Source organism: Oratosquilla oratoria, chromosome 13, assembly GCF_046742065.1.
Source record: "Oratosquilla oratoria isolate Oo_2021 chromosome 13, ASM4674206v1, whole genome shotgun sequence".
Lineage (NCBI taxonomy): Eukaryota > Metazoa > Arthropoda > Malacostraca > Stomatopoda > Squillidae > Oratosquilla > Oratosquilla oratoria.
Window position 1 is genome coordinate 66968836 of NC_134789.1, and position 15157 is coordinate 66983992.

The 15157-nt window shown below is 39.1% G+C and overlaps 1 protein-coding gene across 1 annotated transcript; it reads left to right on the forward strand.

Moving 5' to 3' along the window:
* Positions 1-2528: 2528 nt before the first annotated feature.
* LOC143032152 (larval cuticle protein A2B-like) lies at positions 2529-3723 on the forward strand. The gene is made up of 4 exons (XM_076196617.1): positions 2529-2690; positions 2847-2909; positions 3026-3168; positions 3414-3723. The coding sequence occupies exons 1-4, from the start codon at positions 2544-2546 to the stop codon at positions 3478-3480; spliced, it is 420 nt and encodes a 139-aa protein (XP_076052732.1). The 5' UTR covers positions 2529-2543; the 3' UTR covers positions 3481-3723.
* The last annotated feature ends 11434 nt before the right edge of the window (positions 3724-15157 follow it).

Below are 15157 nucleotides of genomic sequence, written 5' to 3' on the forward strand. Positions count from 1 at the left end.
GTGTGTGTGTGTGTGTGTGTGTGTGTGTGTGTGTGTGTGTGTGAGTGTGTGTGTGTGTGTGTGTGTGTGTGTGTGTGTGTGTGTGTGTGTGTGTGCGTGTGTGTGTGTGTGTGTGTGTGTGTGTGTGTGTGTGTGTGTGTGTGTGTGTGTGTGTGTGTGTGTGTGTGTGTGTGTGTGTGTGTGTGTGTGTGTGTGTGTGTGTTTTTAATATATGTGTATGCATGCATGTATGTATGTATGTATACACATCCTTATAGTCACTATCATCCCATAAATAATTATGTAACCCTTCATCAAAAGTTCACTTTTCATAAAAATCGCATGACACCAGCCAGAATAAAATCTGATCCTCAGTATTTCAGTAATAATCTTCAACGCAAAGGTATCCTTCACCAGAATAAAATCGCATGGCGGCTGGTAGAATAGAAATGACGACTTGTTGAAACATACTTTATACACAATTCATGATAGCTTCTTCGTTCGTGGGCACCTTGTTGTTCTTTTTTGTTATAACGAAAAAAAAATTGTATGAGGCTTATGGAAATTAAAAAAATCATAATAATAATAATAATATTGGGAAAAAGGAAATGCATCAAACTTCCTATGCGTAAATTGACCGAACCATACCAAATAAACAATTCTAAGAATGAAGAGAGTTCCAGAGCCTCCTTGTGGAAAGAGAGAACATCCCACTTGATCAAGCGCATCAATCGGGTGGAAAAAGTTGATGACCTCTCTTGATAACGTCAGGTAGATAATGATGATGATGATTATAATTTGCACTTTGAGCTGGCGCCATTGGCCAACTGAGAAGAATTAAATTTCGATGAAGGAATTTTTAGGGGGGAAGGAAAGAGGAGAAAGAAAGAGAAGGGACCGAGAAGTAAAGAACTTGTGTTTGTAGAAGGGGGAGAAAGACAGGGGTAGAGATAGATGGATAGATAGACTTTATTTGTCAATTAAACAATGTACATGAAGTGCAAACAATGACAAGAACACATAGTTGGGAATAATTAATGCAAATTGCCGAGGATAACACAAAAACAAGTACGCTTATTTCCATTGTGGTCCTCATCAGATTGTTATTCTACACTAAGTCACACTGACAACATACGTATGGGGTAAAGGGGACCAGAGACAATTATGAGTAATACCAGACAGAACACATATGGCACATAAACATTGTTATAGTTTAGCTAATATTACTAAAATGATTGTTAACCCATTGAACTTACCCCAGCTGCTTGTTGTGTAGATACGAAAAACCGGATATGGTAATGTACTTTATAAGACACCTATACATATGTGTAAACATGAGAGACACTGAAATACTTTCATATTCTTCATGCTACCCTTGCTATAAACAATTAGATACTAGATTTTTTTTTTTTTTTTTTTTTTTTTTTTTTATTTTTTTTTTTTTTTTTTTTTTTTTTCAGATTTCGGGAGTATGTCCTTTTTCATCATGTCATCTAAGGTTAAAGGGTTGGAAGGAAGAATGAGACTGTGATTGTAGGTTGGAAGGAAAAACCAGAGTTAGCACAGAAGAAGATATCGAGAGGAATGAGAGGCAAACAGAGGTGGTTAATATGGCTACTTATCTGATCATCATTTCCCTCATCAGTGATGTTAATATACGTGTGAAAGATATTAACGAGAGACAACTTAATTCTCTAATCGTCAAGATCCTTAAAAAGGTCACCGATTGTCCTTAAAAAAGACCATTAATTATCCAAAAAAGGCCACCAATTGATATAAAAATACCTCCGATTGTCCTGAAAAAGGTCACCAACTGATCTAAAAAATGACACCAACTCTCCTAAAAAAGGCCACTACTTATCCTAAAAAGGCCACCAATTGATATAAAAATACCTCCGATTGTCCTGAAAAAGGTCACCAACTGATCTAAAAAATGACACCAACTCTCCTAAAAAAAACCCACTAATTATCCTAAGAAGGCCAGCAACTGCCTCCCCCCCCCCAAAAAAAAAAGCCTACAGAAGTACAGCAAGAGTAATTTGGCTTCTCAAAAACTCCACCAGCTGGATATTTTTCCACTGAGGAACATCAACGCGTTCATGATCCTCAGGAAAACCACAGAAACCTTTGCAATGCACCTTTTTTTCTCTCTCTCTCTTGTGTTGCAAGGATGCACGTCAGAGGACGTCCCAGCAGATGTTCTTGCGGCTCACCTTGCCCCGGGCTAGGTAGGCAGTGAATGAAAGCGCGGACAGTCCTGGTCACCGGTATCATGTGTAACTGTCCTCCTCCTCTTCCTCCTCCTCCTCCTCCTCCTCCTCCTCCTCCTCCAGGCGTGACTCGGCTGAAGCCCTTGACAAAACTGGGTCGTCATGTAGGTCCCTTTGCGGGTCGCAAGAAAGGCCTGAAGGAGGCGAGGGGAGGAAGAGGAGGAGGAAGAGGAGGAGGGCGGAGAAGATCAGGAGGGGAGGAGGACTTGTGGTTGGGAGGATCAGGGAAAAACTCCCGTTTATGGATCTCATTCCAGAAGATGGGACAGAGAAGAAGAAGAAGAAGAAGAAAAAATGCAAATAACGTTGGCAGTTTGCCTTGGGGCAGCCCGAGAGGCCAGGGATATAAGTGGCTTGTGTCGTGGAAACTGCATCACTTGCATCAAACTCCCCCAGGTATCTGCACCACCTCTGCACAACATTTTCAATATGGACTACAAGGTAAGCAATCAGGTTTCCCATCCTGAAATACTCAGTTGGAAAACTGAGGTTTGTAAGACAGATCAGTAAATACCCTGTAAACGATACTATGCATCTTTGTGAACTTGGCAGCGAATACAGAATCTGTGACGGTAACGGGATCTGTCTCTATTTCAGCTGGTGCTTCTCCTGGCTCTCGCCGCCGTCGCCCTCGCAAAACCCCAGGAGCAATTCCCTCCCGTGAGTAACCAGTCTTGGTCCTACCTCTGTCTGCGTAGACTCTGATGTGCAAATCCCACATTTTCTTCTTTAATTTTTTCTTTCTTTAGCAAGACCCCGCATTTTAAATGTTCCAGGCGAACTACAACTTCGAGTACAGCGTCCAGGACCCAGAAAGCGGGAACGACTTCGGCCACAATGAGGCTCGGCAGGGCGACAACACCCAGGGCTCCTACAGGGTCGTCCTCGCTGACGGCAAAGAACTCGTAGTCTCCTACACGTAAGTATCCAAACCTGCATCCTCCCCGAATTTCTTAGTTCGTTTCAAAAAATAAATAAATAAATAGATGAAATAAAATAGAATAAAAAATCACCAAAATTCGAACCGGACTTTGATCCAAGAAAGAGTAGTCCCCCCCCCCCTTTTTTTTTTTTTTTTTTTTTTTTTTGTAAAGGTGGGTGGGTGACACAATTTGGTCTTGAGGACCCAGCTGCACATAAGTAACTTTTCTTCTCCTCCAACAGAGTGGCCGGTGACGGCGGCTTCATCGCAGAAGCCACCATCGACGGAGTTCCTCTCCACCAGGCGTAGGAGGGGACCTCCTCAAGGCGAAAGACCGCAAACCCGACGTGATCCATCCTGCCTCACAAGGACGTAAATGAAAAATGTATACAGAACCAAAAAAAAAGAAACCTGGAACCCATTTTTTGCAAAATTATTTCCACCGTGATGTCATGAGCATAAATCGTTTATCTAAATTGACGAGGATGGTTCACTTGACTGTACAATCGAACACTCTTTCATGATGCTACTCTTAATAGACATATCTTTTTACATATTGTTTTTAGTATTCCTTGGCATTTTTCGTACTGGAAGACAAAATCTGCACGTTTAAAGGAAACACATTTTTATGTTCTTATTATCACCATCTCCAAACCCCAATACTGCAATAAAGCTTTGGGAAGAGGGAGAAAAGGAAGTAGAAAGTTACAAAGGTACGCACCACAGCCTTTATTCTGGCTAAAGCCCGACGATGTTATTGAAGTGAGAGCAGAACCCAATATTCACAGAGAACTGAAAGAAAAAACAAATATTCCTATGAAACAGAGGAACAGGAGGTCATGGAAAGAAATGACTATAAACAAAAACAGAAAAAAAAGATAGCTGATGGTGGCACAGAGACGTAACCCCTACGAGCATAGGTCTTTTTGTGTACATTACAGTGAAGTAAATACAGCTTGGTAAGTACGGGATATGACTGAATTGGAATTGGTAAAAACCAATGTGTTGAATGAACATGAAACAAGTCATCGGTAGATGCTTCTTCACAACATTCTTCCTCTTGTTATTCCTCTTCTTCTCCTTCCTCTTCTTCTTCTTCTTCTTCTTCTTCCTCTTCTTCTTCTTCTTCTTCTTCTTCTTCTTCTTCTTCTTCTTCTTCTTCTTCTTCTTCTTTTTCTTCTTCTTCTTCTTCTTCTCCTTCTTCTCCTTCTTCTTCTCTTCATCTTCATCTTCTTCTTCTTCTTCTTCTTCTTCTTCTTCTTCTTCTTTAATCCACTGTATCACACACACACACACACACCAGCGAAAAAAAAATATACGGAAGCGACGAGCGATTTCGCTCGGGAAAGTTCCAATGTCGCTCTCGCAAATCCAATAGCGGGAGCGATCCCCCACAAAAAAAAATCGCTCCCGCGGCAAGATTCAACGTTTTTCATGCATTATCCATCATTTGGCAATCCCTGAATCCCATCACCATTGATGAAAGGATCAGAGCAAACACAACTTACCCGTGATCAATCATTGCATTATCAATCGATATCATAAACGCAACGCATCAATCAACTTTAATTTGTTGATGTACGTACATATGTGTACGCGGTATAGTTGCTAGAGTTCAATGGCTTACCTAGCCTAGCTTCGTATCAGCTGCATGCGCGCGTATACTAGTACATGTTGACTAGACTCTACACGACTATCGTGCTACATAATGTCGCTAGTTGCGAATTGCATGGTACTTGTATGCAGGGAAGTTCATTGGTTGCATGCAGCTAGCTGCCCTATCAACTCGCTGAATACATGTACAATGCACCATACCCAATACCACATCACCGCATGCATGTACATTATACATATGCAAACTCGCTCCGACATGAGTAATGAGTTAGCCTTCCAATAGTTTGAAGGAAATCGAACCCAAAAACATGGCTCTGGAAGATTAAAAAATGGCTCTGGTAATTAAAATAATTGTCTCTGGTGAAATTTAAAGAAAAATTAAAAATGGCTCTGGAAAAAAAGTATTTTTCCCTGACACACACACACACACACACACACACATGTATATATATATATATATATATATATATATATATATATATAAATATATGTATATATATAAATATATATATATGTATATTATATATATATATGTATATATATATATATATGTGTGTGTGTGTGTGTGTGTGTGTGTGTGTTTGTGTGTGTGTGTGTGTGTGTGTGTGTGTGTGTGTGTGTGTGTGTGTGTGTGTGTGTGTGTGTGTGTGTGTGTGTGTGTGTGTGTGTGTGTGTGTGTGGTGTGTGTGTGTGTGTGTGTGTGTGTGTGTGTGTATGTGTGTGTGTGTGTGTGTGTGTGTGTGTGTGTATGTATGTATGCACAAATTTCACAAGTCACACGTGAATCACAAATATGTAGAGTCCACTAGGAAAAGAAAAAACACACGGAGTCCGAGCGCTTTCGTGATATATTCACATTATCAAGGAGTACAGGTTGGGTCACTCGGCGAGGTCATGGAAACAGATCATTATTACATTAACTTTTAAAATATGTACCAATTATATTACTGACAATATATGGATCTAATTTATATAATCCTAAACTATTATTAATGAGTTGGTCATAACTGCATTTGATAATTCCTGACTCTATGATATTTCTTTTTGTTCTATTCTTACATTGTACAATTTTTGAAGCATTTTTCCAGTCAATAGGATGGTCAAATTCACAAACATGTTTAAAAAGTGCACTAGATTCTTGGCCCTTTTTTATGCTGTTTAATCCTAACCTCTAATTCTTTTCCTGTTTGACCTACATAATATTTGTCACATTTACCACAAGGTATCTTAATGTAATAATGACCTTTTCCATGACCTCGCCGAGTGACCCAACCTGAGCTTTCAGACTTCTGAGAGGAGGGTAAATGTCTCTCTTGTCCTATTTATACTCTGTATCTCCATTTTCTTTTTTTCTCTCATTTTTCTGTACTCCTTGATAATGTGAATATATCACGAAAGCGCTCGGACTCCGAGTGTTTTTCCTTTTCCTAGTGGACTCTGCATATATATATATATATATATAATATATATATATATATATATATGTATGTATGTATATGTATATATGTATGTATATATATATATATATATATGTATATATATATGTATATATATACATATATATATACATGTATGTATATGTATATATATATGTATATCTATAATATATATATATATATATATATATATATATATATATATTATATATATACATATATATATGGGATGAGGAAACAAAGAAGATTGTAGAAGAGAAGAAGCGAGCTTTCACAGATTGATTACAAAATAGGACGAGGGAGTCATATGAGAGGTACAAAGAAAAGAAAAGAGAAGTAAAGCAAAAGGTAAAGAAGGCAAAGAGGAGAGCAGATGTGAAATGGGGTAAGAGTATGACAGAAAATTTTGAAAGTAATAAAAAGATGTTTTGGAAAGAAATTAAGAGAGGAAGAGGAGGCAAATCAAGTAGAGAAGAAAAGTTAAAAGGTGCAGATGGAGAGATGATAATGGAAGAGAAGGCAGTAAGGGAAAGATGGGCAGAATATTTTAGGGAGTTGCTAAATGTGAAGGAGGATAGGGAGGGAAAGATAGCAGCAGTGGGAAATGCTAAGAAAATGAGAGTGATGAATGAGGAAAATGGAGGAGAAATAAGGAAGTATGAAGTGAAGGCAGTTGTTAAGATGATGAAAGCAGGTAATTCACCTGGTCTGGATGGATGCCATACAGAATGTCTAAAAAAAAAAGGAGGTACAGTGATGGTGGACTGGCTGGTGAGGTTATTTAATGTTTGCTGGAGAGAGAGTAGAGTGCCGGAGGACTGGAGGAGTGCCTGTATAGTTCCTCTTTACAAGGGAAAAGGGGACAAGTGTGAATGTAGTAGTTTCAGAGGGATTAGCTTGTTAAGTGTAGTTGGGAAGGCTTATGGGAGGATCTTGATTGAGAGGATTAGGAGAGGAACAGAAGGAGTAATTGGTGAGGAACAGTATGGATTTAGGAAGGGTAGAGGTTGTGTAGATCAGATCTTTGTGGTAAGACAGATATGTGAGAAAGCTATAGGAAAGGGGAAGAATATTTTTTGGGCTTTTATGGATCTGGAAAAGGCTTACGATAGGGTAGACAGAAAGGCACTGTGGGAGGTTATGCAGATATACGGGATAGGAGGAAAGCTTCTGGGAGCTGTCAAGAGTTTTTATGAGAGTAGTAGAGCTTGTGTCAGGATTAGAAATGGAGAGAGTGAGTGGTTCGAGGTAAAGGTAGGACTTCGTCAAGGATGCGTTATGTCGCCCTAGCTGTTCAACTTATACATGGATGGGGTAGTGCGAGAGGTAAGTGCAAGGGTAGTAGGTCAGGGATTGGAGATGGTTAAAGAAAATGGAGAAAAGTTGGAGGTGAGCCAGCTGTTGTTTGCGGACGACACTGCGCTTGTGGTAGGATCGGAGGAGGGATTGAAGAAGTTGGTGACACAGTTTGGGATAGTACGTGATAGAAGAAAGTTGAAGATAAATGTTGGCAAAAGTAAGGTGATGAGATGTACAAGGGGTAAAAGTGGCAGTAGACTGGAAGAGAGCATTAAGGGAGAGCGACTGGAGGAAGTGGATAGTTTTAGATACTTGGGTGCAAATGTGGTAGGAAAAGGTGGAGTGAAGGGGAAGGTAGAGTGTAGATTGAGAGAAGCGAGTAAATGCCTTGGTGGATTAAAGAGTGTAATGAGGAATAGACATTTGGGAATGGATGCGAAGAGGAGACTGTATGAAGGAGTGATTGTGCCAACATCACTGTATGGGGCAGAAACATGGAACATAAGAGAGGAAGAGAGAAGGAGTTTGAATGTGTTTGAGATGAGGTGTCTGAGAAGTATGATGGGGGTTACTAGGCTAGATAGAGTGAGAAATGAGGAGGTGAGGAGAAGAACAGGGGTGGAAAGGGAGTTGGGAGATAGGGTGGATGAAAGAATATTAGGATGGTTTGGACACATGGAAAGAATGAGTGAAGAAAGACTAGTAAAAGAGGTATGGAAGGCAGATGTGGAGGGAGTGAACATGAGGAGACGTCCTAGGATGAGGTGGATGGATGGGGTGAAGGGGGTTTTGTGGAAGAGGGGAATGTCTGTTGAGGAAGGAGAGGACAGAAGGAGAGGACAGAAGACAGGGGTGAATGGAGAGTGGTTGTGTGTGGATGATGTTGTGATGCATGAGGTGGGATGGGCCGGGGGATGGGGGGTGAGGTAGTATGTGTGAGCGAAATTTGACGCAGCCCGAAGGGATTTCTCCCCGTCTTCTCCTTTTATGCATGGGGGGCCGGAGAGGGGGGTCGCCGATTTAATGAAGCGGCCTTGCTGTGGATGTACTGTGTCTTGCGACACTGCTTCTGACCCAGGGCAGTGGACAAGGTGCAGGGATGACCCGTCATCCAAGAGGTGCTAAGATACGAGGGAGGGTGGAGGGGTGTGGAGTGTATTCAGGGATGGAATGGGTGGAAATTATTTTATGCCTTTTCCTTTTTGGCTACCCCCCTTGTAAGGGGGGAAAAGCCTTGGTATATGTATATATATATATATATATATATATATATATATATATATATATATAAATATATATATATATATATGTATATATATGTATATGTATATATATATATATACATATATACATGTATATACACATACAAATACCGGTATATATATATATGTATATATATATATATATATATATAGATATATGTATATATATATATGTATATGTATATGTGTATGTATATGTATATGTATATGTATATGTATATGTATATGTATATGTATATGCATATGTACATGTATATGTATATGTACATGTATATGTATATGTACATGTATATGTATATGTATATGTATACGTATATGTATATATATATATGTATATGTACAGTATATGTATATGTATAAATGTTGAAGTATGTAAGACAGATGAGTGGATGGGTAGTGAGATAAACACAGGGAACCGTTAGGGATTTATTCTGACGTTTCGTCCTTACCAGGACTTCTTCAGAGTACATACTCCTTCAAACAATTCACACCCAAAATACCCGCCGGAGCTCTCCGGATAACAGAGTTTGGTGAAAACGTTGAAAATGTAATCTATTCATCTTTGATCAATTCTTCACTGCAAATGGGGTATGCTCTCAGGAAGAATCGTATCACCACTCCACTTTTTATTCTCTCATTATGGCCGGAGAGAATAAAGAGTGGAATGGCGATAAGGATTCTTCCTGAGAACATACCGCATTTGCAGTGAAGATTTTTTTTAAAGATGAAATAAATTACATTTTCAACGTTTTCACCAAACTCTGTTATCCGGAAGGTCTGTTACACCGACTTAGAGAAAAGATTTTAAAGATAGCAGAAAGAAGCATAAAGAACAGAGGAGACGTGACTGAAAATGATAGCAGGGGGTATTTGTCCGTGCCAAACTCGAGCCACTCAGGCGAGTTGGGACAGTTGCTTACTAGAACCGGTGTCAAGATTACGATCAGCACGGGAACGAAAATAAGAGACATTGTTAAGAACCAGAACACAGTCATTGCCAACGGGGAAGAAAATAGTATCGTCTACAAGATACCGTATGAAAACTGTCCTATGAGCTACTACGGGGAAACTAGCGGAGGTATTAAAAAGCGGACAGTTGAGCACAGGAATGACGTCAAGGCACACCGAGTATCCAACTCGCTAGTGGATAATGTAGATACTCATGGCACTTACCAGATTGGGACAGAATAGAGGTGCTACAGAAAGGACTTCCTAAGAAAAGAAGAAAAATAACTGAAACAGCTTACATCGCTTCCCATCCAAACAACAACCACCGCGATGGGTTTATCAAATTAACAAAAACGGCGAGCCATTTGATACTTGGCGAGGCAGAGCGAAGGAGGACGAGAGGCCAGGTCGATCATGGGGGAACGCGGAGAGCTTCGGCGGGTATCTAGGGTGTGAATTATTTGAAGGTGTATGAACTCTGAAGAAGTCCTGGTAAGGACGAAACGTCAGAATAAATCCCTAACGGTTCCCTGTGTTTATCTCACCTCCCATCCACTCATCTGTCTTACATACTTCAACATTTATACATATACATATACATATACATATACATATACATATACATATACATATCCATATACATATACATATGCATATATATATATACATATACACCACATATACATATATTTATACATATAAATATACATATACATATACATATACATATATATATACATATATATATACATATACATATACATACACATATACATATACATATACATATACATATACATATACATATACATATACATATACATGTATATACATATACATATACATATAAATATACATATACATATACGTATCTCAGAGCCCTTAGGATTTGTAGTCCACAACTCTTGCAAATAGAATTTGACATCATTAATAAACAACTCTCAAACGTAGGTTATCCGGAATGGTTTCTAAAGAAAGCCCTACATAAAGCCAAATCCAACTTTTATAAACCAAATAACTCCAGGGAGAAGTTTAAATGGGGTAACAATAACATCGTTGTACCATTTAATGATTCTATCAACTCGGTCTCCAAACTTCTACCTAATAACCAAATCAAATCTATTTACAATTATCCAAACAGCATTTTTAGAAAGGTAGTTAATGTACACCGGAGGGATGATGTGGACCAAAACTCCGGGGTATATAAATTGCCTTGTAAAGACTGTGATGATGTCTACTGGGGCCAAACTGGCAGGAATTTGTCCACGAGATTAAAGGAACATAAAAACTCCATAAAATATGGACAAGTTAACTCCGCTGTGTTCCTTCATGCCAGCCAAAAAAGACCATAGATTAGATTGGGATAATGCATCAATTATTTATCAATCATACTGTAGCTATCGAAGAAAAATTGTAGAATCTTCTCTAATAAAACATCATCCTAAATTTAATACCTCTAAAGGTCAGTGGCCCCCAGATTGTATTACCAAGTTAGCGGTCAACAAAATTATGTCAAGAGCTATTGGACAAAATATCACCCACTGTCCTTCCTTGACCCAACCATTTCAAGGGCATGTAATTAACCTGAGTCCCCCCACTTTCCTTATCCCCTTCTATGTACATAACAACATAAGAAATAAAGGAGACTGCAAAAGACCATAAGGCCTACACTAGGCAGCTCCGTATCCATCACCACCTGTCGTCCCCATCCATAAAGTTGTCTAATCGTTTTTTAAAACAACTGATAGTTTCAGCGCTTACTACGTGGTTGCTAAGTTTATTCCATTCATCGACCACCCTATTTGTAAACCAATTCTTGCCTATTTCCTTCTTAAATCTAAATTTGTCCAGTTTATACCCATTACTGCGAGTTCTGCCCTGTTGTTTTATTATGATGACCTTGTTTGCATCACCCTTGTTATAGCCTTTGATCCACTTGAACACTTCTATTAGATCACCCCGCACTCTGCGTCTTTCCAGAGAGTGTAAGTTTAGGTGCCTAAGCCTCTCTTCGTAAGGCAAATTTCCGAGTCCTTGTATCATTTTGGTCATTCTTCTCTGTACTGATTCTAGTGAATTTATGTCCATTCTGTAGGACGGAGACCAAAACTGTACCGCATAGTCAAGGATGGGTCTAACTATCGCTAGATAGATTTTAATAATTACCTCTGCACTTCTATTCGTTACCGTCCTAGCAATGAAGCCTAATGCTCTGTTTGCTTTATTTCTGGCGCTAATGCACTGCTTCCTGGTTTTAAGGTCCGGACTCACCAGAACTCCCAAGTCCCTCTCGCACTCAGATTTTTCTAAAAACGTGTCATCTAAGTTGTATCTATTTTCGGGGTTGTGTAGCCCTACGTTTAACACGCTACACTTAGAGATATTGAAGTTCATTTGCCATTTCACCGACCATGTTAACAGTTTATTAAGATCATCCTGCAGAATCTGGGCGTCTTCTCCTGACCTAATTAGGCGTCCTATTTTAGTGTCGTCCGCAAACTTACTAACATCACTATTTAACCCATCGTCTAAGTCGTTTATATACATAATGAACAATAAGGGACCCAAAACCGAGCCCTGGGGGACCCCGCTAGTAACATTGCCCCACCTAGATTTTATTCCATTTATGGTGACCCGCTGTTTTCTGTTACTAATCCAAGCTCTAATCCATTCTAACACTTTTCCTCCTATGCCATGGGCTTTGATTTTATTTAGTAGTCTCTGGTGTGGCACTTTGTCGAACGCTTTGCTAAAGTCAAGGTAAATAACATCGTAATTTTCATTGTTGTCTGACGCCTTATATACCTTAGTGTAAAAGGATAGAAGATTAGTCACGCATGACTTACCTTTGGAGAAACCATGCTGTGAATCACGAATTAAATTATGCCCTTCAATGTGTTCTCTGAGTCTATTTACTATTATTGATTCAAGCATTTTTCCTATAACCGATGTCAAACTGATTGGCCTGTAGTTGCATATGGTCGATCTATCTCCCTTCTTAAAAACAGGAACAACGTTTACCTGCCTCCAAGCAGTTGGAACAGAACCAGTGTCTACCGATTTATTGAATATTTCAGTTAACTGGTCGCAGATTTCAAATTTACACTCTTTAAGCATTCTTGGAAAAATTTCGTCCGGACCCGGAGATTTTGTAGCTTTAAGTCTGTCAATCTGCTTGATAACTTCTTCTTTACTAATGCTGATATTAGTTAGGCTATTTTCTTCATCCCCTCTGAAAATCGGATCGCAGTCAGGTACTTTATCTAACCTCTCATTAGTAAACACCGATAGAAAATAATTGTTAAACTCCTCACTCATTTTTTCTTCCGATTCTATCATGACATTTTCATCGTTTTTAATTGGTCCTATTCTTTCTTTATTTTTTGTTCTATAGAGGTGAAAGAAACCCTTTGGGTTGGATTTTGCTTGACTGGCAACCTTGATTTCATAATTACGTTTCGCTGAACGTGTATTCCTTTTAACCAGCTTTGCCATTTCGTTATATCTTGATCTAAGGTGTGATTCCCCGTTTTTTATTTTTACGTAAAGTCCTCTTTTAATTCCGATCTCATGTTTCAATCTGTCCGTCATCCATTTGGGAGTATTACTATTTTTCCGTATTGACTTTAGGGGGATAAATGTGTTTTGTGCATTAATAATTAGATCTGCCAGATTGCTATACATCTCATCCAAAGTACTGACCTGATTTTTGGGCCGTCGCCCCGAATCGACCTGACCCAAGGCACGCGCATCACTCTCTTTGACCCAGACCTGACCTAAGGTATGCGTATTTCTCTCCTTGACCCAGACCTGACCCAAGGTACGCGTATCCTCCTTGACCCACTTCTGACTATCAGCCCCGCAACGAGAATCAAGAATGTTTGAAACGTCCGGATTGTTTTTCGTATTTAATTTCAAATAGGTTTTTATATTGTCAAAGTTTGCTTTCCTGAAGTCTGATACTTGAACGTTATTTGTACTTTTTATTCTTTCCCAAATAATATTAAATCTTATTTCTTGATGATCGCTAAAGCCTAGACTATCGCCCACTATCATGCTGCTAATTTGGTGCTCATTATTTGTTAGAATTAAGTCCAGGGTATTTTGTCCCCTCGTAGGATCGGTAATCATTTGTTTTAGGAAATTATCCTGCACCACATCTAAGAATTTTTTCGCTTCATGATCTCCTATTAAAGTTTCCCAGTCAATGTTTCTATAGTTAAAATCTCCCATGATTACAACGTTTTTGTACTGGGACGCTCTGTGAATTTCATGAATTAGGGAATCAGTCTGCTCAATGCTAAGGTTAGGAGGTCTATACAAGACGCCAATAATAAACTTTCTTATTCTTGCCTATAATCTCTACCCAAATAGATTCCGTACAGTCCTCTTCCCTCATTTCCTCATATATACTTGGACCTTAACTTCATGTAAGCATTCTGCTGAAGAGGACTACAGATAGTAGTCGAAATATACAGTTTCCCTGTACTTTCCGTTATTATTTCTCCTATAGTGGGTTTACAGTAAACATATACATATACATATACATATACATATACATATGAATATATATATATATATGTGTGTGTGTGTGTGTGTGTGTGTGTGTGTGTGTGTGTGTGTGTGTGTGTGTGTGTGTGTGTGTGTGTGTGTGTGTGTGTGTGTGTGTGTGTGTGTGTGTGTGTGTGTGTGTGTGTGTGTGTGTGTGTGTGTGTGTGTGTGTGTGTGTGTGTGTGTGTGTGTGTGTGTGTGTGTGTGTGTGTGTGTGTGTGTGTGTGTGTGTGTGTGTGTGTGTGTGTGTGTGTGTGTGTGTGTGTGTGTGTCTGTGTGTGTGTGTGTGTGTGTTTTATTTACGGATTTCAATTCTTACTATACAGGGATGGCGACCACATACCTGGAGTGGAGGGTATCTGGTTGGAGTCTGAGGAAGTCATTGGATTTATTCGTAATTCATATCATAATCCAGTAATACTGTGGATTAAAGAAGAAGAAGAAGAAGAAGAAGAAGAAGAAGAAGAAGAAGAAGAAGAAGAAGAAGAAGAAGAAGAAGAAGAAGAAGAAGAGGAATAACAAGAGGAAGAATGTTGTGAAGAAGCATCTATCGATGACTTGTTTCATGTTCATTCAACACATTGATTTTTACCAATTCCAATTCAGTCATATTCCGTACTTACCAAGTTGTATTTACTTCACTGTAATGTACACAAAAAGACCTATGCTCGTGGGGGTTACGTCTCTATGCCACCATAAGCTATCATTTTTTTTTTTTTATAGTAATTTCTTTCCATGACCTCTTGTTCTTCTGTTTCATAGGAATACTTTTTTCAGTTCTCTGTGCACATTGGGTTCTGTTCTCACTTCAATAAAATCGTCGGGCTTTAGCCAGAATAAAGGCTGTGGTGTGTGCCATTGTAGCTTTCTATTCCC